The 27,500-nt window shown below is 44.8% G+C and overlaps 1 protein-coding gene across 1 annotated transcript in view; it reads left to right on the forward strand.

The window, feature by feature from the left end:
- Nucleotides 1-27,500, forward strand: part of trim9 (tripartite motif containing 9) — a 40,918-nt gene that overhangs the window by 501 nt on the left and 12,917 nt on the right. Inside the window, exons 1-3 of the mRNA XM_076299928.1 lie at nucleotides 1-375; nucleotides 18,915-19,010; nucleotides 19,868-19,990. The exon at nucleotides 1-375 is cut by the window's left edge and continues 501 nt beyond it. Of these exons, the coding sequence (XP_076156043.1) occupies nucleotides 1-375; nucleotides 18,915-19,010; nucleotides 19,868-19,990 (594 nt within the window). The remainder of the gene's footprint in view (nucleotides 376-18,914; nucleotides 19,011-19,867; nucleotides 19,991-27,500) is intronic.

Raw genomic sequence — 27,500 nt, forward strand, 5'->3', positions numbered from 1 at the left:
GTCCTGGAAGGGGTGGTCGACCGGTACCAGCAGAGCAAAGCGGCAGCGCTTAAATGTCAGTTATGCGAGAAGAGCCCCAGGGAAGCCACGGTGATGTGCGAGCAGTGTGACGTCTTCTACTGCGACCCATGTCGGCTGCGGTGTCACCCACCGCGGGGTCCGCTGGCCAAGCACCGTCTGGTACCCCCAGCTCAGGGCCGCATCAGCCGCCGGACGAGCCCGCGAAAGCTATCCACCTGCACAGAACACGAGTTGGAAAATCTCAGCATGTACTGTGTTCAGTGCAAGACGCCCGTATGTTACCAGTGCTTGGAGGAAGGCAAACACTCGACGCACGAAGTCAAAGCTCTCGGGGCGATGTGGAAATTGCACAAGGTAAATGCGTAAACAATCGTATGAGTGACCGCAGACCATGAATTAGTGATTTGCAGGTAAATGTGCTGCATCAGAATCTGTCCCCAAAACGTCACAGCCAGAGCAGGTCTTCCGCAATGACCCACTGTTTAAGTGATGGTGTTTGGTATGGGCATTTTACAAAGAAAAGCACTAATACCCAGACACCGTTCACAGTGATATTCACATGACCATTTACATGTTTCAAAAGTGAAGCCTGCTACGCAAATATACAGACACAAATCATTGTTCTGAAATCCATGGTCATGGATATCGACGTACTAATGTTCTTGTGCGGTTTGACCGCATGAAAAACATTCAGAAAACTGTTGAGGCGCTATCGCCGGAGTCTCCGTGATCTGGGTGGTAGCCTACGTAAATAAGTTGTCACAGAAACGTGCCGCTGTAGTGAGCAACGACAGCCGCGGCTCCTAAAATTCAAGTCACGTCGAGGTGGTAGGCGATTCTCTAATCCAGTTCATCAGACAAACGGTGGAAGATGCAGAGAAACGTTTCCTTAAAAGCTGGTTGCTGACGCACCGACATGGTTGTGGTCCACTGCGTGGAAAGAGGCTAATAACCTTGGCTATTCTGATTGTAGGTCACGTGAAGGTAGCCTGTTGAGCTGCCAGAAGTGGTTCTCTCTTCAGTGTTCTTATTCATATCAGTGAGTTTTTGTGCACTCTGGTGTGTAAGCTAAACAGTTGTGTTCCTGTGTTGGAATTGTCTCTGCAATCTCAAACTGCAGTTTGGAGAGGAACACCACACAAACCAAAAGTGTATACAACTGACTGACCCTCCAGTCACTTACTTTACTGTGCATTTAGGTGAATGTCCTTCTCCAACTGTTTGGCTCCACTGTGTTGCTGTATGTTATTTCCACTTCAGAGGTGCTGCTGGAGGTGCTCTCTAAGGGAGGGTTGGTGTGTCTCCATGGTGACTTGAGGCAACATAGGCCTCTTTTGTGTTGGGATTGTAGAGAGTAGCTAGTCATTCTAGCAGCCACAGAGACACAAGCAGACTCCTGTAAGATCAGACCATAAAGGGAGTTCTTGTCAGCAACAGGTGCAAGATTGGCCACTCCGCAAAACCTAAACTTCAGACAATGATGGGTAACGCAATATGCTGCGTTATAACATTACAAATTGGCTGTCACCAGGTCATGTTTCACCCTTCAGGCGAATGGAATTATGGCGGTGTGATCAGAAAGGGCATTCCGAGACAGGACTCCAGATTGGATTCCATACATTTAGCCAATCAGCTGTCTAGTTTGCCAAAACAACAGGATTCCCAGCTGCCAGAAGAACAGCTGTCAGTCAGTGTAGTGTTTTCTGATCTGAAATAAACATGGTATGACATTGAGTCTTGCTGGTGTGTGTGTGTGTGTGTGTGTGTGTGTGTGTGTGTGTGTGTGTGTGTGTGTGTGTGTGTGTGTGTGTGTGTGTGTGTGTGTGTGGATGGGTGTATACACATGGTTTCTGACTCTGCAATGTTCTTTTCTGGCCAGGGGTACCACAAGGGCAGTTTTACCCCATCACTTCAAAGAGCAGACACTAGCTGTCAGCCTCATGCTCTCTCCAAGTACACAGTCTCATCACTGAAGAGTGCCAGATTTAGCAACAGGAGTTATCGCACAGTTATCACACACACACACACACACTCAGCCAGGGAGGTTTATCATTTCACTTATCCATTCAATCCAGTATGTTTTTGCACTGCTGTCATAATAACACTCACAAGCCTTTCCCTTCTCCCATCTACATACCTCTGTTAACATGCTTCCATCAGATCTCTTGTATCTACAGTATCCAGTGTTTCCCACAGAATTGTATTCTATTTGTGGTGGTAGGTTTGCAGAATTAACTTGAATGCAACAGTTTTTAACAAATTAGCGCAGAGTGATTATGATGCTAACAGATTTAAGCACACTGTAGTACAACCTGGAAAATCATTGTGTGGTGGTCAATGTGATATTGTGGTGGGCTGCCACAAATAAGTCAATGTATGGGAAATACTGCTATCTACTCCAGACACAGACATCGATATGCCCCATATCAAGACGAACCTGAATGCCAGTCTCTCTCTCCTTGTCCTTCCTTTCGGGTGCGCTTGAGGCAGGTCAGAAGAGGAACACTCTATGGCTCTTGTTTCCATGACACCTGTTTTTTAGGGTGTCATTTTGTCTGGCTGTGTGCTGCTGACCTGAGATCCAAAGCCTCTGGGTATGGAGAGTACTGACAGATGGACAAACACGCGTACGCACGCACACACCACACACACACACACACACACACACACACACACACATACACACATGCACATTTAGTGAACTGGCAATGCATACATGGGCATCTTGCATTACCAGCGGGCATTTCTTGGGTATTCCGCACAGCACACACATGCACACACACACACTCACACACAAACACTTAAACACATTTTTCACGTTCACACATGAATGCAAATGTTTTGCTCTCAAAGATGGATGCTCAATCACCCAGGCTGCAGACGGTGCAATTGAACAAATTGTGTGAAATCTGATTCGCAGCCATTGGCTGTGAAATTGCCTGGCCTTGTTTAATTCTATCAGTCTCCTGGCTCCCCATCCATGTTGAATGGGCTTCCACAGTATGCCTCTATCATACATGAAGGATGCCCCGCTTTCTGGGCACAAGCCCAGTCAGTTAAGTGTAGTGCTACAGTACAGCCCATACTGTATTGAATATTGGATGTGAGACTTGGTTACTTTGCCTTAACGCTTCATCCATGTACCACCCTCCTGTTGTGCACATACTGTATGTGTATTGAATTGTAAGTTAATGACCCTGAACATGTAGACTAGATTGATTGGTTTGTCTGTCAGGGAATGGTTAGCTGGTTGACTCTCAGGATGGCTGGTGAGGGGAAACGAAGCAGCAAAGTTAGTCACTCAATTCAAAGCTTGTTTTGTTATTTTAAGCTTTGAGTTGAGAAACTAATCGGATTATTAATGTTTTGCTACTGATGATATGTTTATACTCCTAAAGCTTGGTTTCCGCATGCATGCTGGTGTTCAAATAGACAAGGTCAGTTGATAGGTTCAGTTCAGTGTGTGTGTGTGTGTGCGTGTGTGTGTTCAGAGCTGTCTCCAGCTGTTTCTTTCCTGTCGCTTGTTTCCTGCACCCAGCCCCTTCATACACAAACACACACACAAACACACACGCACACAGGGGGGCATTGTAAGCCTGTTTTCCTGGTGATGTATTTAGCAGCACAGACAGTGAGTGACATGATCTGTAGGAACGAACGCATACATATACACACTTATGCACACACAAACACACACACACACACACACACACACACACACACACACACACACACATGTGTGTGTGTGTGTGTGTGTCTGCTGACATTGTTGAGGGAAGTGTGTCCTGTGAATGAGAAACAAGGTCAGTGGGGAGTGGATGAGTACCATGCTCTTATCCCTCAGAGAGCCGAAAGAAAGGAGAAGGGACAAGGGGAGCAGGAGGAGAAGAGATGGAAGAAAGGAGAAGGGGAGGAGGAGGAGGAGAGATGGAAGAAGGGAGAAGGGGAGGAGGAGAGATGGAAGAAAGGAGAAGGGACAAGGGGAGGAGGAGGAGAGATGGAAGAAAGGAGAAGGGACAAGGGGAGGAGGAGGAGAGATGGAAGTCACAAAAGGCACCATCTTTGTTCAGTAGATGTCCTTATTCACTTAAAAAGCATTTTTCAATCACTTTAGAAAGAGAGAGAGATAGGAAAATGAACAGAGCTACAGTGAGCGAGAGAGGGAGATGGAGAGAGATGGACAGAGCGACAGTGAGGGAGAGAGAGGGAGATGAAGAAAGAGTGTGATTATAGCCCCTTTGACCTTTGACCTGCTCCTGTCTCGGCCAATGAGCTCACTGCTGAGTGTGGGGGCAGATCTCTTTAAGAGTCTAAAGCAGGGGCACAGTGAAGCAGGCCAGAGACAGGCCTGATAGAGAGGCCTTCTGGCCCACGGCATCTGTCAACACAGATGCCCTCCAATCCAATCCTCTCTGTGTGTTTGTCTCTCACTTCCACTCCAACTGGACACACGTCCAAGTAGTCCGCTAAGTCCATGTGTTTCTTTGCAACGTTTCACTTCCATGGCACAAATGATAGATAGAGTAGATCATTCCGAGTTCCAGCCCCAGAGATATAAGGGATCCAGCTCCCTTCCCTGTAGAAACTCCTCTCCTCAGGCGTACCCAGCGGAGCTCGACAGTGTTCCTCAGCCCTCTCAGCAGCAGCCACTCTTCCATCATCACATGCCCTCATGTCTGTCCTTCTGCACTCAGGAGACTGAGAAGCATGTTGAATTGAAACAGGTGGGCTTTGTATTTGAAGTTGGAATCCATTCCCAACTGAAGTCCTCACCCTACCAGGGTTTTTTTCATTGCTGCTGCTTGGCAGGCCTGATGGTTTGAAGTTTAAGCTCTAGTTTCCTACATAGCTGCCTTGTGATATTATCTCTTGACAAGAACAAAAATAGCTCAGATAATACGTGTATGTGGTGGATATGAAATTAATTGTAGCAAGGTTGATGTTCTTGACAGAGTAATAGGAGAGCTTGATTGAGAGAATGATAGCAGTCTATCGACCACAGGCATTCCTCTTTTACAGCTGCCATACTGCCATGTATGCCTCCCCTGGTTTACCATCAAACATGTGGAAAATGCCTTCATGTATTATGTGCTTAGCAGGCATGGATGCCAGTTGACTATTTATGGAATTACAGTATACAGTGTATGTACTGAAACTCACAAGTCACTTAGTTGTGTTCCCAGATAGCGATGTGTAGTCTCAACATTATGAAAGTTTAATTTGCAGCGACGGATAAAGTGTTGACTTCATGTAAATGTGGTTAGGTGGAGACTGACATGGGATGGATCTGTGTGTTAAACATAAAGGGTTAGTAATGAAGTAGACACAGTGGAGTGAAACACTATAATGATTTCCATTGCAGCTGCCATTCACTCTGTCCCATGTGGATGAACAGCAGTCATCAATGGGCATGTGAGCCATCTCGTTCATTCCATTTCTATCTCTCTCTCTCTCATTCTCTCTTTCTCTCTCTCTCTCTCATTCTCTCTTTCTCTCTCTCTCTCTCTCCCATTCTTTTTCTGTCTATTGATCTTTCTCTCTTTCCCTATTTCTTTCTGCATCTATCTCACTCGATTTTTATGAGCATTGATTTTTTTCGTCACAGCCACACACAAAGGCGCACACATACACATGCAGATACGCATTCACACACATACATAAACACACACACACACACACACACACATACACACACACACACATACACACACATACATACGCACACATATATATACATATATAGATATATGTACACACACACACACACAAACTGGTTAATGTGCACATTTGTATGGTTTTGTATTGATCTGTCTCATTTTATACCAGGTTTAGTTATGTAGACATTTGAACGACACAGAGAGAGAGAAAGGGAGAGAGAGAGTTTAAGGGAGATGATGGGATCTCTCAATTTACTCAAAATGTTTTTGTAAAGTAGAGTAAACTAGATGTACCGCGTAGCGGTACAAAATATGACCGCCGCTCAGTCCTGCACATCCATTCCGCGAAAATAAATCATATTAATGAATTTGTCTCCATCTTCTACTCCATTCCTCACTCTTGAAACTTTTGTGTATGCTTGTTTGAAATGTGTGTTTGCACACATTCCGCACACAAAGTAGCCTACTGGCGCTGCAAAGGTGAATAGATTTGTTTCTGGGCCAAAAAATCTGTAACATTGTTATAAAACCTTTAAAATCTCTAAACAATCACAAGTAGGGCAGTTCATCACAGTCCATCCATTGCAACTGGACTGATGAAAGGTACACCTGTAGGCTACATTGTATTTGGGAAAAGCAGAAGGTAGCAGCATAATGTATTTATTTATTTATTATTAAACAAAACAATCCCTGTCAGTTCCATGCAGTTTTCAACAGCTATCAAGAAGAGAGGTCATGTCATGGATTTTTGTGAATGTTTCTTCTTCTACATATGCATAAGTTTAGTCATCTAGTTCAAATGATATTCAGCTTTATTGTCAATGCACAAATGAAATACCAGTAGTCTAAAACAAAATGCCGTTTTTCCCAGTGGTGCAAATAACTGACATGTCCAAAGGGCCTTCATGAAATGCGTTGCGAGACTGTTCATACACATTTTAACGGGCAAAGTTGAAGAGCTACTCTCCGTTATTGTTTGTGCAAATAATATGCTGATTCATGTTCCCTTGCATTTTGCAACCATGAGGTCAATGGTTAAGCTCAATCTTTTGACGCAATCTTTTGATTTTCACCCAGCCTAGTCCATGGTAGGCGCCCGATAGAAATATTGTTTAATTTTGCGATTGAGATATCCACGCACTGGCGCCCCCCCTGCGACGTGTTCGCCCCCCGGTTTTAGAGCTATTCTAAATGCAAAAATGCATAGAGGGAGTTATGACAAAACCGTGACTGTTAACAAACTATAAGCTATATAAGGTAGGCCCTATGCTAGGCCTATTACACAACACAAATTGTCGCTAGGCTATGCTGGCGACCCAAATAAAATCTCCGTTGGAACCAATGGCTTACACCTTACAGTATCAAGCTGCCACCTCTTGGCGAAAAAGTTAATAGTTTTGCATATCAGTAGTAATACATTTCACGTAGCTGTGAATCACGGAAAGGGCGAATGAAGTGGACACTTCTAAACGGAACCCAACCCACTGTACAGTAGCTCAAGGTCTGTGGCTAAAGCAGCCATAATGAAAGCGTTATCATTGTTTGGATACTTCACACACACGTGTTTTTTAATCGCATAGACTACAACTACCAAGCTGGAATCAAAGCACATCGACTCCCCTCTCACACCCTAAACACGCACTTCGAACAAACAAAAAGCGCCTCAGTCTCACGGAATAGCCATAGGCAAAACTGTATCTGACCCTTGTAACGTTGGTACTAAATCATTCATCGCAAAGAATGATTTTTGTAGCACATGCAACAAATATGTGTAGGTACAGCCCTGCCCTGAATACATCTCAACGTGCACTCTAAAACATCTGGTTTAAATGGAGATTGTAGATCATCACGGGATCATAGACAGGTTATCTTTCAGGTAGCCTATATATTTTCCATTAAAAAACCATCACGTAGCGAACGTGTTGTGGCTAACTCACTTAGCTCCTGTTAGTAGCCTAGGTTATGGTCATAAGCAAATGAGATGACAGTCGAAAGATACAATTAGTGCTGTTATCGATTTGCTTGGTAGCTTATAAACGCATTTATGGTTTTCTACAAATACATCAATAATCAAATTGGCCTCCATCACTCAACCATGCTAACGGTAACATTATTTTACCTACGTTCTGCTATTGATAGGATTAACGTAGCCTACCTGCAGTAAAAAACAAGCATGTCCGATAAACATTCTCAGATTTATTTCGGCTTCAAGAGGAAATGGGAATTACATGTCATGCAGAAATCATCCTACCCTTAGACGTTCTCTGCGGTAAACTACTGTAGCCTACAGTCTTGTCCTTGTAGGAAGCATAGTGTCTTTCCAACCCATTTAAGATTAACTTCCAACAAAATTACGTCTCACTGCAACGATGCGCCATCTAGTGGACAAACGACTACTTATCGCCAATACTGGAAATGCAGCCATGATGATGATGATGAATATTTATTTTGGCTTTCTTTTAATCCTACTGAATTTGTAATTATGTATCGGCCGTTCTAATACCGATAGTATGTGGGTGCCTGTGTGTGTGTGTGCATGTGTATATGTGTGCACCACCATCTACAGGCCAATGAGTGTAGAGTCACTAAATGTACACATAACTTAATTTTTTAGACCCCCCCATGGATGAAATTCTACGAAACTTGGCATACCCCCAGAGAATGTCAGGTTAATCATACACATAAAATTTGGTGCAGTTCTGAACGTCTTTACTGAAGAGAGGGGCGATTAAAGCAGAATGATATTGCATTTTCATTTTTTACCGGGGGGGTGCAAATCACAAATGAGTGATTATGGGCTAAGTTGATGTGGGCCCTTGAGACCAACATACCATAAAAATTTCTTCATCCTCGGTGCCACGGTTCAGGTAGTTATTGAGGAAAAACTGCATTTTTTGGGTTTCGGGGGGCCCAGCGCGGAGGGGGAGTGGCCCCCGGGGACCAAACGAAATTTTTCCGTAAAAGTCTAGTGGGGCTACATACCCACCAAATTTCATGTGCCCTGGTGTTTCGGTGCCCCGGGTATCGTTGACCAAAATTTCAGGAAGTAGATGACGGGGAAAAAAAAAAAAAAAAAAAAAAAACTTTGACAATCCCTATATGACCGCTTCGCTAGCTTCGCTAGCGGCGGTCATAATTAGCAGCTGACCATGATACAGCACTGCGTGTGAATAATTTCACCTGTTTTCTTTTTCTAGTTGTTTTTGCGTGGTGATGATGAGCCATTATGTGCAGTTAGCTCAGAACTGGATGTACCTGCACGTCTGGAGTGGGTGGCGTGACTCAGAGTGGGCAAACAGTGGAGAGAAGGAGAAGGAGACATGAAGTGTGTGTGTGTGTGTGGTGTGTGTGTGTGTGTGTGTGTGTGTGGTGTGTGTCCTAAGGTGTGTAGCCACTGTAAAGACAGTGTGTGATTGACCATGTCTTATCTTTCCCCTCTGAGCGTGACTTTAGTGGCTGACCGCGTCAACTGCATGGCTAATTGATTCCATCTCTCACAAGCCTGTTTTAGACTCTCCCGAAACCTAAGAGCCTTAGTGAGTGTGTGCATGTGTGTGTGTGTGTGTGTGTGTCACTTGATATCTCCCCAGAGCGGAAGCATTTAAACATCTCTGCTACATGATATGTCTTTTTGTCCCCTGCCCACTCTTACTTTAGAGTAAAGCTAATCTAGCCCAGATAGTTTACTTCGACACATAAATAAATAATATGTGAGGAAAGCGTACATCATGCTTCAGTGGTAATGTTAAATGGCTTTTTAAAGACCTTTTTGTTTCACATCAGCGCTCACAATTTGACGAGCTTGAGAGAGATCTTTCCTGGAGCTTTTGAACCCTATAGAGGAAGGTACACTGATGTCATCTGTGGCATCAGGAGCGAGTGAAGACAAGCAGGTGAACTGAAAACCTGATCACTCAGATACTAATCACATTTTACGCCAAGGACACACACTCAAATGTGGACACACACACACACACACATACACACACACACACACACACACACACACACACACATTTTATCATTCCATAGATGCAGGGAGCTCTAAGAGACAAAACAGGATGCTCTCAGCAGGAGGCCCAGCACAAAACACACACACACACACACACACAAAAGAAATGAGGGGAAAAAAACTACAAAAGAAAACAGAACAGATTTTGACCCCCCGCTATGCTTTTACACACATATACAGACCAACACACTGCTGCACAAGCGTACACACATACACACACACACACACTAGTAATTTTATAAGCATCTTCAGGAAGGAGCTTCTCCCTCTGTTGGCTCTGATGCTCTTTCACGCCTCTGTGCGTTTGATCTCGTCCCCTTCTTAACCAGACAAGCACAGTGTGTGTTTGTCTGTATCCGCGCCTGTATGTCGGCATATCTGTGTGTGTGTGTGTGTGTGTGTGTGTCTGTCCCTCACTCTGTGCACAAAAGATGTCCAGGCTCCCCCACTGTGTGATTGCAGGCGTGTTGTGTTGTGTTGTGTTGTGTTGTGTTGTGTTGTGTTGTGTTGTGCTGTGTTGTGTTGTGTTGTGTTGTGTTGTGTTGTGTTGTGTTGTGTTGTGTTGTGCTGTGCTGTGCTGTGTTGTGTTGTGTTGTGTTGTGTTGTGTTGTGTTGTGTTGTGTTGTGTTGTGTTGTGTTGTGTTGTGTTGTGTTGTGCTGTGCTGTGTTGTGCTGTGTTGTGTTGTGTTGTGTTGTGTTGTGTTGTGTTGTGTTGTGAGGTTTCTGACACACACTGACACAGCCGCTTCCCCCTCTGTGTGGAACTGAGATAAAGGCAAGCGCGCTGTCTTTGTGTGGAGCGCTGGACACCACCTGACACACCGTGCTCCTGAAGCCAAGGTGAGGAACAAAGCCTTTATGGGGAGGAGAGAGGAGGAGGAGGAGAGAGGGGAGAAGAGAGGGAGGAGGAGAGAGGGGAGGGGAGCTGAATGGAGGGAAGTGGAGATGGAGTGAGAGGGAAAAAGGAAGAAGGGGAAATAGCTGGCAGAAGATGAGAAGCAAAAGGAAACATAGATTGAGGAGATGAAGGAGTGATATTGGAAGATAAAAAATTAATGGTGGGAAAGCGAGAGTGGGAGAGAGAGAGAGAAAGTGGGAAAGAGAGAGAGAGAGAGATGTGGTGGGAAGAAGAAAGGAGATGTCTATGGGCTTCTGGGCTTTCTGGGTTAATGTGGTTAAAACTCTGACAGGCAGCCAGGCAGCAGGAGCCTGCTATCCCACAGACTCACCCCGCTGTGCAGATCTGTGTGTGTGTTTCGGTGTGTGTGTTTGTCCCTATATGTATGTATGCCTGTGTGTGTGTGTGTGTGTGTGTGCGTGCGTGTGTGCGTGTGTGCATGTGCCAACTCACCAGCGAGCCTGTGTCCACTGCATGATCCTTAAAATAGCATGCATCCCGACACAAAGACTGATACTCCCCACTGCCCAAGGGCAACGCGCCATCTCTCTCTGTGAGAGAGCCCCAGTGCACTGACCTCCCCTCTACTCAGCCAAACAAAGGACACATTGGACCTCTGCACACACTGGACCTCTGCACACACTGGTCAGGAACTGAGGGCCTGCTTCCCCATTCAAAAGTCGAGATCCGAAGTGTCTTATGAAGGGTCCCCTCTGGACATTGATCTTTTCAAACAGACCATCAGTAGTCTAAAGATAGATAAACCCTTTTAGGTCACTTTCAAGTGAATTTTTTTGTATTTTTGTATTTCAGTGACTGGTATTTAGCAGATGCTTTTTCGTCTAGTCACAGACTCGTAAGGTCCTCTACCCCTGCAGTTATGTTTCACAAAAAAATTGCTCTAGAATAATTTGTACTAGGACAGTATTCTGCTTTGGGGTGTTTGTGAGGGAGTTGGAGGTACCGGTAGTTGTGTTGCGCCCCCCTCTCCGTTCATTTTGTGCTGATGAGGAGCACTCAGTCAGCTGGAAGCAGGTGCTTCCTCCCAACCACCCAATATGTTTTGCAACGGAAATTGCAAAAAAACTCTAACAGCCCACAGTGGCTCAGCATGGGTGGCTTTTGGTGATTAAATAGGTGACTCATAACCACTAAAAGCAAAGCAGGGACTGGAAGGCATGTTTAATCTTACCTTTCAAGGGAGCTGCTCAGCTTGTACTGTATTGCGTGGCGATTGATGCTGAGTGTGTAGTATTGTTCTGTAATGTGGGCTCTGCATGAGGGATAACATGGACTCTGATATGAAGGCTGGTTCTTGATGTGTGGGGGTGGAGATCTGGTTTAGCATCCCAGCTAGGCGCTGAAGCTGGACTGCGTCGTAACTATTTCAGAGTCAGACATTACGGGTGTGAGGTACAGTTTCCAAATTGTTACCCTCCCTTCTCTGGCCACCATGGTTGCTTAGTGTGTTCCAAAAGATAGCTCATATTTTTGGGGAAACACACAACTACACAAGGATCATATACCTGGCTATGATGAGGTGTAAATCTATCTATCTCACTCACATCTTCTTTTGGCCATCCAGTGGCCACTTCTTAGGTGTGCTCACTGCAACTCCACAGAACTGTGCTACAGAGCACAGACACCCTCTCTCCTGATATCAGCCCCATGGGAAGGGAATGAGAAGGGAAGGGGTTTTGCATGTGTAGAAGTTTCACACCTTCAAACCTCCAGCCTCCAAACTCCTGATGAATGACCTACCGATGTGTTTTGAGAGAAAAATATTAACAGCACAGTTACTGCTATGGCTCAGAGTTTAGCGGCAAAGTGTGAAATAATTTCTCAGGTGTGTGATATAAAGTGGCAATGCCCTGTGAGTGAGTGTGTGTGTGTATGCGTGTGTGTGTGTGTGCGTGTGTGTGTGTGTGCGCGTGTGTGTGTGTGTGTGTGTGTGTGTGCGCGCATGTGTGTGTGTGTGCGCGCGTGCATGTGTGTGTGTGTGCGGTTCATTTTCGAGGCTCAGGCAGTGCTAGTAACGGGGTCATGCGGAAGAGAGGAAGAGGCTCCCCAATCCGGGCGGCTCAGAATAGCTCCATCCCCAAGCTCAGGGCCCCAAAGAACCACTCCACACATCCAGCCCAACACAGAGGAGGAGGAGGAGGAGGAGGACACAGAAAACAAAAGAGAATAGAGGGGAGTATGAGGCAGCAGGGGGCGGCAGGGGTGGGAGAGGGGGGGTGGAATTAACGAAGAGAGATTTGGGGGAGGAGAACAGGAGGAGGAGGAGGAGGCTGTTGTTATTGCGCTCGGCTACGGAAGGTGATATTTTATGTCACCCCCGCGGCGAAGCGCTGAAGAGATTAACGGTGTAAACACTGCTTTAATGCGAAAGAGATGGAGGGAGGGCGACAGAGAGAGGGAAGGGTGTTAAAAAAAGACATCAGGAGGGAAGGAACATGATGGGTACAGGGCAGGAGAAATGAGAGGAGAGGAAGAGGAGTGAGAGAACAGGAAATAAATATTACTTAATACTACTTCCTCCACCATACCTTAGAAAAACACATTTTTATTCTGTTGTTGTTATCAGGGACAGCACTACATATGGAGCAAGACAACTGCAACCACCATGAAGTGTGTGGGCCTAATGTAAAATATGAAAAATAAAATCTACAGTTTCTTTTCTGGCCCTGTTGGAGGATACATTTGTCAGAGTGCTTGGACATGGCATTCTAAACTCTGTCTCATAAAAACCCATCTGATCAATATTGTGCATGCAGTAAAACACTTGATTGGGCTCAGCAGATGATAAGGATGCTGAGTAACTGAGTCGGGTATAGTCAGCTAATCAAAGAATGTTCCTAAACAACATGCACTTCGAGAAATAGATGTTCAGAATGAAATAGAATTTCCAGATTTATAAGGTCGAAGAAAGGTAGTTCTCTATAATCTCAGCTCATTAGTCATTACTCTCTATGTGTGTGTGTGTGTGTGTGTCAGGGAGAGTGTGTGTGAAGGTGTCGAGGTGGTCTGGAGATTTTTCCTGACCTGCCTGTGTGTTTCCACAGCTTCATGTCAACAAAATGTAGCCTATTCAGCCTTGGGTCTTTGTATGTCTCTCTGCATGTGTGTAGTGTGTGGCAGGTAGGCGAGAGCGAACATGAAATGTTTTGTGTGTGTGTGTGTGTGTGTGTGTGTGTGTTTCTCTGTCAGTGTGTGGTATTTGTCACACATTTCCCAAAGGCCAAAGTAGTATCACACTATAAAGTAGGCCTGGAGTGAAACAAGTCCACACATGATTTGTATGCTAAATTTAGTGAGCTTGCCTGTCCCCATGCCACACACACACACACACACACACACAGTTTCAATATGCCAGGAAAAACACTATCTGTTTTATAAACAGACTCTATCAGGTCTGTTTGTGTATCACACTATCTCACAGAATTTGGTGTCAAAGCTAGGTTTAGGCTTGAATTTCCCCTTGGGGATCAATAAAGTATCTATCTATCTATCTAGGTTGTCTTGCTCATTTCTTTGCACTACACTGTTTGATAATGGACTATACTCATCTCATAAGCCAGTATCAGTTGTGTTCACACAGGCCTGTTTGACTTGTCTCCTTCCCCACGCTTCCTAAGTAATGTGAGACTGTAGCTTGGACGTCCCCTGAGAGATCATGTACTGTGTGAATGATGTATGGAGCTGATGAATTATGTGAAGATGTGATTAATTATGGATTGACCAAGAGGTGGCTTGTAATGATCTAATGAGACAGAGCGCTTAGAGGCATTTTACACACACACACACACACACACACAAACACAAACACACACACATACACTCAGAACAGTGTCTGCTAATAATAATTTCTATCTGTTTTGTTTTTTTGTCTGGGTCTCCCACATGAAAGCATCCTGCTGTTTTGAGCATATTGCTCTCTCTTGAAGGAGACATCCATCTGTTCCAAGTCAGCGAGACGCCCACTGTTACTTCCCTGATACCAAATCCTAACTCACAAACTCAGAGAGCAGCCATCTTAGTCGTGTGGCGCACTCAAGTCACGCAAGTTACATTTTCTTGGGAAACTTTCCTCTTATGGAGACCTTGTGGGTCACCCCCTTCGGAAACCTTGTGATCTGTGAAGGATGCCTACGAGGTGATCTGATGTGAATTTGCATTTTAATTTATATTCAGATGAAGCTAATGAAGCTTGAGGACCCTGTCTGATTTGGTGTGTGTGGAATAAGAATTATGGGAAGTGTTGTGGTACATGGTCTCATTTGCTTCGGTGTAATTTGTTGTGTGTGTGAGATGCCTCATTTGATTGACCATTAGTGTGGACAGAGTAGCTCTTAGGCACATGCGTGTGTCTTTGTTTGTGTGTGTGTGTGTGCGTGTATGTGTGTGTGTGTGTGTGTGTGTGTGTGTGTGTGTGTATGTGTGAGAGAGAGAGACAGAAAAATAGAGAGATAGTGACTGAGTGAGTGAGTGAGTGAGGGAGCGTATGTGTGTGTGTGTGTGTGTGTGTGTGACTGAGTGAGTGAGTGAGGGAGGGAGCGTATGTGGGTGGGTGTGTGTGTGTGTGTGTGTGTGTGACTGAGTGAGTGAGTGAGTGAGTGAGGGAGCGTATGTGGGTGGGTGCCACTTGTGGTGGGTTGTATCCAAATGATTTCTGACGCCTCCTGGAGATGCTTGTCCTCCAGATTGATCGGTTCGTTTCTGTGCTCCCTTCTTCCCCGACAGAAAAACAGAATGATGCACACAGAATGAGACCATGGGGTTTGTGTGTGTGTGTGTGTGTGGGTGAGTGGCGGAAAGAGTATGTGTGTATGTACATGTAGATTTGTCTGTGCATATATGTGTATATCTGTAAGTGTGTGTGTGTGTGTGTGTGTGTGTGTGTGTGTCTTCCCCTGGAGCTTTGAGTGAAGTTTGCATGCTGAGCAGCACTCCTAGCCATGTAATTACAGAAACCATTACCCCACCTCTCGTAGAATGCAGGGAAAGATTAATCTCTCATCATTTAAAAGGGGCTGGATGTGATTGCTTCAGCCCATTTAGAGAGCAGGGGGATGGATCTTGCCCTGCATATAGGCTCTCGGTAAAGAGAAATGAGGGCGAGGTGCTCGCCTCAGTGAAACAACTCCAAAAAGAGGAGAAAAGAGCAGAGAGGCACCCTCTTTAGAAAAAAAAACAGGCCATGCAGAACTGCAGAGGGAGGAAAGCAGGCTTCAAAATCCTCAATTACACACACACTCAAATACACACATACAGACACACACACACACACACACACACACATACACACATACAGACACACACACACACAAAGAAACACACTCTGTCATGCACCAGTGAGTTATGTTTCCCACTGTAGGCCTTCTTAAGGTTTGATGTTTATGAATTTATTTACTAACAGCTGATGGCATCTCTGCAGGCACCAGCCATGGCATTTAGTGTGTTAGTACAGCTGGCTTCCCACACCAACGCAGTCCTGGGTTCTCCCCTGAACAACTCCTCCAGGCCCCTGTATCAGAAAGAGTTCTGATTGGCCGGGGCCAAGTTTGTCAGGGCAGGAGAGCCTCTGAGGAGCAACTCTAATTGGCCAGTTCTGAGGTTGCCACGGCGAAAAAGAAGGAAGAGTCTATGTTATTTCTGATTTGATTAGGCTCCATTGTGGTGAGACAGCAGCTGCCTGGCCAAGGGATGACTCAGGGATGGCTGTCTTCCTCCAGCTCACTGGCAATACCAACATCTAGAAAATACTTGTTCAGTCTCACAAATATTGCACACACACACACACACACACACCAGATAGATAGATAGATAGATAGATAGATACTTTATTGATCCCCAAGGGGAAATTCAAGAAATTTACCAGGTCTCCCATGACAGAAATATATGCAAATACATGTGCCATGACTGTCACGAAAGCAAACACACACATGAGCATACACACACACACACACACACACACACACACACACACACTCACACATGCCCAGTATAAATGTGCCACCTGCTCTGCTTGTGAATTCTGAAGGAATGCTACCTGAATCGGCCCTCATCCATCAGGGTCTGACAAGGAGGAGAGGTGGCTGGGGAGAGACAGAGCACAGAGTGAGAGAGAGAGAGAAAGAGAGAGAGAGAGAGAGAGAAAGAGAGGGAGAGAGAGAGAGAGAGAGAGAGAGAGAAAGAGAGAGACCACAGGAGCTCAGACAGGGGGAGGAGAGGATGCCATTGGTTGCTGACACATGCGTGATGTTCAATTTAAACAGTTGTGACGTGTGTGTGTGTGTGTGTGTGTGTGTGTGTGTGTGTGTGTGTGTGTGCGCATGAAATACTCCAAAAATTAATCCGTATAATGTGTGGGTCTTTAAGATTAGAAATGTGTCACAATGATAAGACACGATAGGAGATTGAATAGATTCATATAGACAGATTGTGTGGGTTTGTGGGGCCTCTTGAACTGTGTGTGAGAGTGTGTGTGTGTGGGTGGGTGGGTTGATATGTGAGGCAGAGAGGTTGGAGCTTTATATAACTTTGATGTTGACTGACTGCAGATTGAGTGGGATGCAGACTGTTAAAAACCAACAGTTTAGCTTTTGTGCATTATGTATGGTCATGTGGAAATACCTTTCAGTTCATGGTGTGTGTGTGTGTGTGTGTGTGTGTGATTTTTTAAATGTTTCTGCCCCACAGTGCCAGCGGAAAGGTTACTCATTTTCTGTTAGTAGTTGGTATTTGCAGATTTGAGATTTTATATTTTGAGATGTACACAATCACGTTCAAGCAGACTTTTGTGTGTGTGTGTGTGTGTGTGTGTGTGTGGATAGTTGTACATGTGCTTGTGTGTGTGTTGCAGGACACAATGTTTCCTGTTCTTTGCTCAGCTGTCCTCTCTCCCATGGTGCACTGGGTGCGTGTTCACATACTCTGTGGTCTTTTCCCAAAGCCCGAGGTCAAAGGTGGAGTGTCTCCGGTCTTCTTCAAACAAACTCTGTCATTCTCTCACACCAGAGGGTCTGCAGTGAGTGTGTGAGAGATAGAGAGAGCGCAGAGGATGTGTGTGTTTGTGCGACAGTGGCAATGTTTGTGCCTGTGTGGGTGAACAAGAGAGTGGGAGGGAGGACTGAGTGTATGCTTGTCTGTGAATGTGTGTGTGTGTGTGTGTGTGTGTGTGTGTGTGTGTGTGTGTGTGTGTGTGTGTGTGTGAGAGAGAGAGAGAGAGCTGTGTGTATGTGCACGCTGTTTGGACAGCGGTTTCACACTCCATGTACCTCTCAGTGCGGGAGCGAAGCTGCTCCGGATGCCCAAGGTTTTCCGACCGGATGAAGACCAGCGTTCCCACTTTCCGCTTTATCCTTCTCAACAAAAACAACTTTCTTTATCTCTATCTCTGTCTCTTTCTCCCTTTGTACCTCCCTCCATCTCTGTTCTCCCTTTCTATAATTACCCCCATTTATCTACATTTCTTTCTCCCTCTAACCAACTACAGTAACTTTTTTCTCTCTTTCTCTATTTCACCTTTCTTTCTTTCTTTCTTTCTTTCTTTCTTTCTTTCTTTCTTTGCCCATGTCCATATGTAGCCGGGTGTTTTTTTATGCGTCCACACAAAAACTCAGTTCCACAGAGACACACAAGGGGAATCTGTGCACTTTAGAGTCTCTGTGTTAAAATGTCTGTCCACACACACTCATCCTCACACTCGTTCACTCGAGTTTGACCCCTGCTCAGTCACGCCTCTCTCCATCCTCTCTCCAAGCATGACTGTTAATGTGTCATCACACCTGCCATCGCACTTCCTGTCTCAAACAGGAAGCACTTGCCTCTTGGAGGTACCCATGGGAACTCACTTCTCCTGAGTGGGCAGAAAAAGTGGGTAAAAGTTGCTGCATGTGTGGAAACTATGTACAGTACCTGATCCGAGATCAGCTGATCCTCGGCATTGTCCGATGGGATGGGTGTTTACGTAACCGGATAGAAACTGGGTCCCCTTAACCGCAAGGAAAGGTTCAACGAGTGCGTTTCACGACAGAAGTGGCAGTAGTCATCACATGGACCATCACACTGACCTAACTTGGTGGTCAGGTGGTGTGTTTGCTTATTCTTCAGAGGAAAATTTTTTCCATCCTGCTATATATTGGTCAAGTGCTCAGTGAATATTTGTGCTCTCTTATTGCTTATCAGAGCTGTGATACAATGCCTGTACAAATACACACACACACACACACACACACACACATACGTACACACACACGCATACGCACACACACTAATGTTGACATGTATCTTACTGCTTGTGTGTATGTCTTCCTGTCTTCAGGGCCAGCTGTCTCAGGCTCTCAATGGGCTGTCTGACCGTGCCACTGAGGCCAAAGAGTTCCTGGTGCAGCTCAGAAACATGGTGCAGCATATCCAGGTAGAACACACACACACACACAAACACACACACACACACACACACACACACACATGCACTTTAAGGCATTAAGAGTGGGATTTAGAAAAAGGAATGATCAAGTAGATCAAGTACGAAGAGGGGAGACAGATGGAGGGGAAAGTCAGAGAGAGAGAGAGAGAGAGAGAGAGAGAGATAGAGAAAGCCAGAAGCAACCCTCCAGCCAGGTCTCAGCCCTTCTGCTGGTCCACCACCTGCATGGGGGCAGGGGACACATTAATGTCGTACCAATCTGTTCAGAATGACACCTCACGTCCTACATAGAGCAGAAGGGTACAAGATGGAGGAAGGACACTTAAACTATTAGAGAGGCATGCAGTCCAGCTCGGGGCTCGTCCACACTGCCAGCACAAGAGGGGGATTCATCCAGAGCATTTCACGTCTGACTATGACTTCAGATGAGGGATGTCAAGGGTGCAGTTGAGTTCACAGCATTCTACAAGTGCACTGTGGGGCGACAGTGAGACTCATTCTTGTCTGCAGATATGATTGCATGTGTCATACTATTTTGTTCACCCTTTTACTGACTGCCTCTTTCTTCCTGTCTCAGGATACCTCAGTATCTCTTTGTTTTCTTTCATTGTCTCTTATTCTGTATTTCTTTCTTTGTCATATGTTTACTGCTCTGTCATATTTTGTAGCTTGTGTTTCTGTTTTATACTAATTGCATCTGTGCAATCTGTGTTTTCCTCTCTCATCTGTATCTCTCTGTTTGTGTGTGTGTGTGTATGTTTTCCGTGTGTGTGTGTGTGTGTTTGCGTTTGTGTGCATGAATATGTTTTCCATGTGTGTGTACGTGTGTGTGCACGTGCACTCAGGAGAACGGTGTGGAGTTTGAGGCGTGTTTGGTGGCCCAGTGTGACGCTCTGATCGATGCTCTGAATCGCCGCAAAGCCCAGCTGCTCTCACGCGTCAACAAAGAGCACGAGCACAAACTCAAGGTGAGACACACACATCATCACACACACACACACACACACACACACACACACACACAAGCTTGTTCTTTCTCTCTCTCCCTCTTCCTCTATCTTAAGCACACACACGCACACACAAACACACTCACATACGCTCTCTCTCTCTCTCTTTCTTTCTCTCGCTCACTCTATCTCTCTTTTTACACTCTCTCACTCTCTCTCATACATTATTTTTTCTCTCTCTCTCTAACTCATGCAATAAGGCTCAACCACTCAGATATTCAACATTATGCTCCCATTAGATATGCATTAACCAGCACAGATTTCCTAGAAAGCCTAACTGGGTGTACATAATAAAGACCAAACGGGCCTCTCTCCTTACTTCTTTCCAGATCAGCGCACTGGTTACAGTAACAGCTCGGGGTTTAGTGTTTAGGTTTGGATTCATCTATCAGAACCCCCCTGAGCAGGTGTGTGTGGTAATTAGACACATATTGGGAGAGGTATCTTTATAAGCCCCAAACTGGAGCCATGTGTGTGTGTGTGCGAGTGTGTATGTGTGTGTGTGTGTGTGTGTGTGTGTGTGTGTGTGTGTGTGTATGTGGGTGGGTGTGTGTGTGTGTGCATTTGTGTGTGCAAATGCATGTGAGTGTCTGAGTGTGTGTGTGTGTGCCCGAGGATGGGCAGATGGTGTTTCACTTCAGTGCTCTTCCTCTCCAATGTGTGTGGGATTTATCAGATTAATTATTCACTGGATGGTTAATGTCTGAATTCTGTCACATGGGCACATTCACACTTACACCCACTCACACACTTACAGGGAGAAAGATTTTGGGACTCTAATTCATTTTTTCTGGATTCATGTTTTAAACATGAAATCTTAAATGATGGAAGGAGGTATCATTTCATATCATATCAACCTGTCCACAATCAGATCAATCTTCATACTATTTATGTGTGTGTCTGTGTCTGTGTTTGTGTGTGTATGCCTGTGTGTTGCAGTCTGTGTATGTAGGAGTGTGAGTAATATTGACAGCGTATATAGGCCTAATGTCTCCAGTGTATGGGATTCACATGTGAGTCATTGTTCTGCTGAACACAAAACACCTCCATACTGAGGAGATGTAATTAGGATGAATCTGTGTCCTGACAACTGTTTTTACAAAACACGAGTGAACACAATTAATAATGTTTTGTTTGAGGACATCACTTTGCTGAGTAGAAAGACAGAGAGGCGGATGGATGGATGGATGGATAGATGGATGGGTGGGCGGATGGAGAGAGAGGGTATGTGTATGTCAGTTGGTGTGTGGGCTGGTGTAAAATGGATCAGTAATCTCTGTATCCATGTGACATTGTGGTGGAGGTATTCTGACTGGAATCACATGAAATTCTTTGTTTACATGGAACTGAGGTGACACAAGCAGAAGAGGTTACGAGAGACATCGAAAAACTGGCTATAATTTCACGCTTGCCTGATCCATGAAATTAATACTTACATACACACACACACACACACACACACATTCACACACACACTCAAACACACTCACACTCACACTCACACTCATACTTACACTCGCACTCACACCCACACTCACACACACACACACACACACACACACACACACACACACACACACACACTCACTCACTCACTCACACACACACACATTTCCAGAGTCCTGATGTGCGCATTCTGTATGAAAGGCAATAGAGAATGCTGCAATATATTTACTAATGGAAAGGGTTGATGCTCAGCCAGCTTAGATGGGTCAGTTAGCCCCAGAGGCTGGAATAGACCTGGCCTTGATCAGGTCAGTCCCATAACTCAGTCCTAGTCGGGGTCATTGCATCAGTTTGCTTTAGTCTACATAAGTTATGGAGTGAGAATGTTAAAGATCAAGACTATATAACCTTATTTACAGATACATTTACAGATTTATAAACTCCAGATAAAAAACACACAACAACATATTACTTAAAGGGTACATTTAAACAATTAAAACAGACGGTTAGAGTATTGTGTGTTTTAAAGTTTTCTGATTAAGAGACAAACAGACATAGACACACACACACAAACACACACACACAACCGCACAGTTATACAGAGACACTGTTAGTACATTACCCTTAAGGGACATGTTTGATGCACATAATTGGATACTGTATATCTTAAAATATTTCAGATCTATTCAGCCTGTAAATGGGGATATACACACAATCATACATTTGCCCACATACACAAAGCTCGATATGTCTTCAGTCTTTCCCTTGCAGTTCCCTATGGACCTCATTAAGGCAACTCCACTGCACTGCTCAATTGCTTCGGAGAGGGAATCCAGACCATCTGAATACATGTGCGCGCGCACACACACACACACACACACGCACGCATGCATGCACACACACACTCTCTTTCTTGATCACACATGGACACACAGAAAAAGATGTGTGACAGCAGCCACGACTGGTATGTCTGTGTGTGTGTCTGTGTGTGTGTCTGTGTGTGTGTGTGTGTGTGTGTGTGTTTGTGCCTGTGTGTGTGTGTGTGTGTGTGTGTGTGTGTGTGTTGAGTAATTGGAATCCAGTCGTTAGAAGTCTGTCCCTGTGTTTTCCACTCGATCAGAGTGCTGTCACAAGTCAAATCTTCTCTTTCATTTTTGCTCTCTTCAATCCTTTGTTATATCCCTCTCTTTCTCTCTCTCCCCCTCCTTTTTTCTCTCTCTGTCTTGCTATGAAGGTGTCTTTTCTTTCTGTCTACTCTTCACAAAAGCACAGCTAGACCAAGAGTGAGAGCAGTCACACATAGGCAGTTCTAAATTGTTGGACAGACTGGTGGGCCTGTAGCCACAGAGTGAAAGTGACTGTGGCTGTCGGCTTCCACAGCTCCAGATTCCTTATTCTCCTCTGGACACCATGGGCTGGTCACTATGGTTACACGGAACGACGGCAGATTTCTTTAGCAGCAGTAATCTCCACCCATCAAACGTGTGCATGCGCGCACACACACAAAAACACACACACACACACACACACACACACACACACACACACATACGTGCACATACACACACACACGTACATACACACACATACACACACACACACACACACATAAACACACACACATACATATATACACAAACACACAAACAATCATGCTGTGAAAGCCAAGCCTTGTATCAATCAATGAAATAATTAATGGCCTTCTAATTGAAGACCTGAGATTGTTCTCCCTAAGGCATTGTAGCTCTTTGAGCAGAGAGGTGACCAAGATTCAAGATTCCAAACAATACTATTAGTGTTTGCTGTAAAAGTGCTTATATAAATGTGAAATATCGACATAACATAGAGGATTATTATCTGATTTCCACTCATACAAACATATTTACACATAATCGATATGTCATCTCATGCCATGACATCTAGAACATTAGGTAATCAGTCTGCTTCTGATAGAGAGGTACTAGCTTACCATACAGCCATACACATAAGCTCTGTCTAGAGGTGATCAATCATCATGTGATGTGAATAGAGGAGACAGCATGCTGCGTGCGTGCGTGCGTGCGTCTGTGTGTGTTTGTGTGTTGCTCGGGCCTCTTCTTATCTGAGATGTATCAAATGACATCACTAAAACACTGATGCCAACAGCTGATAGCAGTAGAGCCCCTAATGTAGTAAGATCAAATCAATATAACCCTTACAACATCAATAATATGCTGACCAGAAGCTTAATCACCAGTTTGCATAGCTGTAAAGCAAGAGTATGAACATTGTTGCTGAACTGAATAACACAACAGCTGCACAAACAAACAGTACACTTTACTGACATCATACATTTGTCTTCAAAACCAGAAATAACTAGAGGTGGATATCCCTACACTATCATAGACTGCTATTTAGAGCTCTCTCTCTCTCACACACATACACACACACATAAACACACACACAGAGGCATATAGTACATATCAGGGCCGGAGTGGGGCCACTTTTCAGCCCGGGAGTTTCAGGCCCAAGACCGGCCCACTTTTTTAGTGGCGGTGGACATTTGATAAATAAGGCAACATTTCAGCTCTTACTATCCTGTATAGTTTTTATTATAGGCTACCAATATTCCATCATTCCACAAGGATAGGTTGATAAGTTAACAAAAACAGGAAGGAAGAAATAAAGCATTTGAAATGTATCCCAAAATTCCACTAAGAGGCAGATTGAACTACTGTATTGTTTACATGTTTATTCTGCATGGGTCAGCTATCATGTTGTTGTTTGGTGATTTTCTCCTTTACTACACCCACACTTCTGAGCAAACAATTATATAGGTTGATCTGTCATAGCCTACTGTTGTCATAGCCTGTCATAGCCTACTGTTCTTTCTTACATAAAATAACTTTAAATCATATGGTTAACTCTATTAACCTTTCTACTTGTCCCTAGTCATAGCTAATTTCGGGCTCATCATTTTCAGCTGGGGACTGCTGATCTGCTGCTTAGAGGCTACTTTTGTTTTCGGCCTAGGCTACTGCATGCACAGATCAAGCTTGAGTTTTGTTATCAATATTTGCATAATATTTGCAAAGTCTATGAATCGCCATATTGGATGATACAAAAAGGCTAATATTTTAATTCATTTAATATGTTGCTTGCGAATAGGTTGACAACGCTACAACGTCCAGTATTAGCCCAATAATTACGCCGCTATAATCATGGCTATCTCTCTTTACCAGTTGCCACTATTATGTCTGTCTTCTTCTTAAAAAAAAAAATCTGGAAGCTTGGCATATTTGGCAGCATTTTCCTCCAATACTTTTCGTCTTATTTACCTGGCCTTTTCAGTCCCTCGTGGCCTCTTTCTACCATCCATCCTCCATGACGCTATCACTACGGTAGGGCCCGGCTGGTATCTGAGAAAACTTTTTAGAAAAGACGGGCTATATGGACCCAACCAATTAACTCTTCTTGGGAGGGGAGAACAACCCATGCAGAGGCTGCGGTGTTAGGCATAGAAGGCGAACGTGTGTAGCCTATTTTAAGAGAAGATAGATTAACGTGGCAAATACTGGCAAATGTCAATATTTTTCCGTCGACCGGCCCAGAAGTGAAGCGGCCCACCGGGAATTCTCCCGATTACCCACTCCGGGCCTGGTACATATAGAGAGAAACACATACACTGAAACACACACACACACACACCTCCGTAGTGGCTTCCCTAACTTACTGACTGCTAGGACACCTCACTCGTGACCTGTGCGTCCTCTTTGTCTCCGACCTGTCACACGTGTGATTGTGATGACACAGTAATTATTTTTATCAAGCCTGTCGTTCCTCGCGGAGCCACTTCCGTTTCAATCGCTTCGGAAAGTCGATAGGCCATTCCCACGGGAGCACACTCGTCTATTCACGGTAAGGATACAAATAGCCCAAACCAGGCCAGGCATCCCAGAGAGGAGAAGAACTGGAGCTGTAGCCTGGATAGCTGCAGAAGGAAGCACCCCACTCTGTACCAGCCACAGTGTGTGTGTGTGTGTGTGTGTGTGTGTGTGTGAGTGTGTGTGTTTGAGAGAGAGAGAGAGAGAGAGAATGAGGGAGAATGTGTGTGCGTACATGTGCATTTGTATGTGCAATAGTCCCAGTATGTTTGTGTGTGTGTGTGTGTTTGTGACAGAGGGAGATATTCAGAAGGAGAGAGTGACTTTCTTTGCCACCCCTCTAGGAGTGTTTATAATCTCTGCTTCCTTTCTGAAGCCCCATTTTAATCCTGCTATCATCCTCTCACACACCTCACCACCCTGACTCCATCACCGCACCTGAAGGGACCAGAACCATGCAACTTCACTACTGGTCCAGGACATACACACTCTCTCTCACACACACACATGCGCACAAACACACACACACACACACACACACACACTCACACACACAAGCATACACACACCCACACACACACATTCACACAAACACACACACACGCAGACACTCAGTCACACATACACACATCACAGGGGTCTTCGTAGTCTCCTGTTCCTGCAAGAGAATGTGGGAAGTAATGCCCTGGCAGATAGCAGTTTGTGGGACAGAGGGAAGATCTGCCACCTTCTCTAAGCCCAGATGCTTAGCCAGTCAGCCAGAGAAATAGATACTGGATACGGTTTATCCATGTGTGGGGGGCTATGCAGTGTGGGAGTGGATGGAGAGAGATTAGTACAGAGAGAGAGAGAGAGAATATGGGAGAGAGATAGTAGGATAGAGAGAGAGGAAGGGGAACTGTGATGAGAGAGCTGGGAGGGACAGGGAAGTCTGAAGAAGAAGAAGAGAGGAAGGGAAAGAAAGAGAGAGAGGAGAGAAAGGGCAGAGGCAGAGGACAAGACAGAGTGTAACTGGGACTGATGTCGCAGAGTGCATGCACACACACACACACACACACAGGCTTATGCTCATGCATTTGCACACACAGGAAAACACACACACATACACACTATATACAATATACTTAGCAGTGTTGGTATATAGACACTGAGCAATCAGGGCAAAAGTGTGCGAGAAAAAGTTGCCTACATACACTCTCAGAATGTGTGTGTGTGTGTGTGTTTGTGAGAGCGAGTGAGAGTAAAAAAAGAAAATAAATGGAGTTGAGTCAAATTCTTAGGGAGCTGCTTTGTAAGCAGACAGTGTTGCAAGTGCAGAGACTAGGACGTGAGTTATTTAGTGTGTGTGTGTGTGTGTGTGTGTGTGTGTATGTGTGTAAGAGAGAGAGAGAGAGAGCAGGTCTGTGAGTGTGTGTGTTGTTTCAGAAAAAAGCCATCTGGTCCAGTGCCAGGGGTATGGAAGTCCAATACTGACTCACTGCAGCAACCTAGTGTGAACCCCCAGACAGACACCCCCACCATCCCTTACACACACACACACACCACACACACACACACATGGCCAGACCACAGGCAAGGTCGTGTCCCTAGGTAATTGATTTATTCGGTCAATTAATTGTTTACACCAAATAAATACAACCCAAGAATGCCTGCTCACACCTATTGTGAAATTGTGTTTGTGTGTGTGTGTAGGGGGGGGGAGGGGGCGATACGTGTGTGTGTTGTGTGAGTGTGTCAAATTTGGGAAGCTTGTCCTGAGTATTGAAACATAGAGTGCTAGTTGAGCTGGCCCTATCACCACTCGACTCACATACACATCGATTCATCACAACTCACCCTTCGACACAGACACACACAAACAAAAAACACATTAGATCCCTCTGAAGTTTTGATGAAGTGATGAAGTCATCGCTTTTCCCCAAGGCTGCTGGAGCTTGTAAAATCTATTAATAAAACATAGTTATAGAAAGGAATGTTTTCAAAAACTGTTACCTCACTGTGTCAGCTGGGTTTTATCCTTCATTCTTATTTAAAGCAGAGGTCATGTCACAATAATAATACATGCATGTGTGAGATTCATTTTATAGACACATCAGAATTGAAGCCACTGCAGAATGGGTAGCCTAAGCATGTATGAAACTACAGTGAGTATTCCTGTTAGT

This window comes from Alosa pseudoharengus, unplaced genomic scaffold, assembly GCF_046254945.1.
Source record: "Alosa pseudoharengus isolate Yale_2024_CS ecotype anadromous, Long Island Sound unplaced genomic scaffold, YU_APseudo_1.1 YU_APseudo_1.1_scf_22, whole genome shotgun sequence".
In the NCBI taxonomy this organism is placed as follows: domain Eukaryota; kingdom Metazoa; phylum Chordata; class Actinopteri; order Clupeiformes; family Clupeidae; genus Alosa; species Alosa pseudoharengus.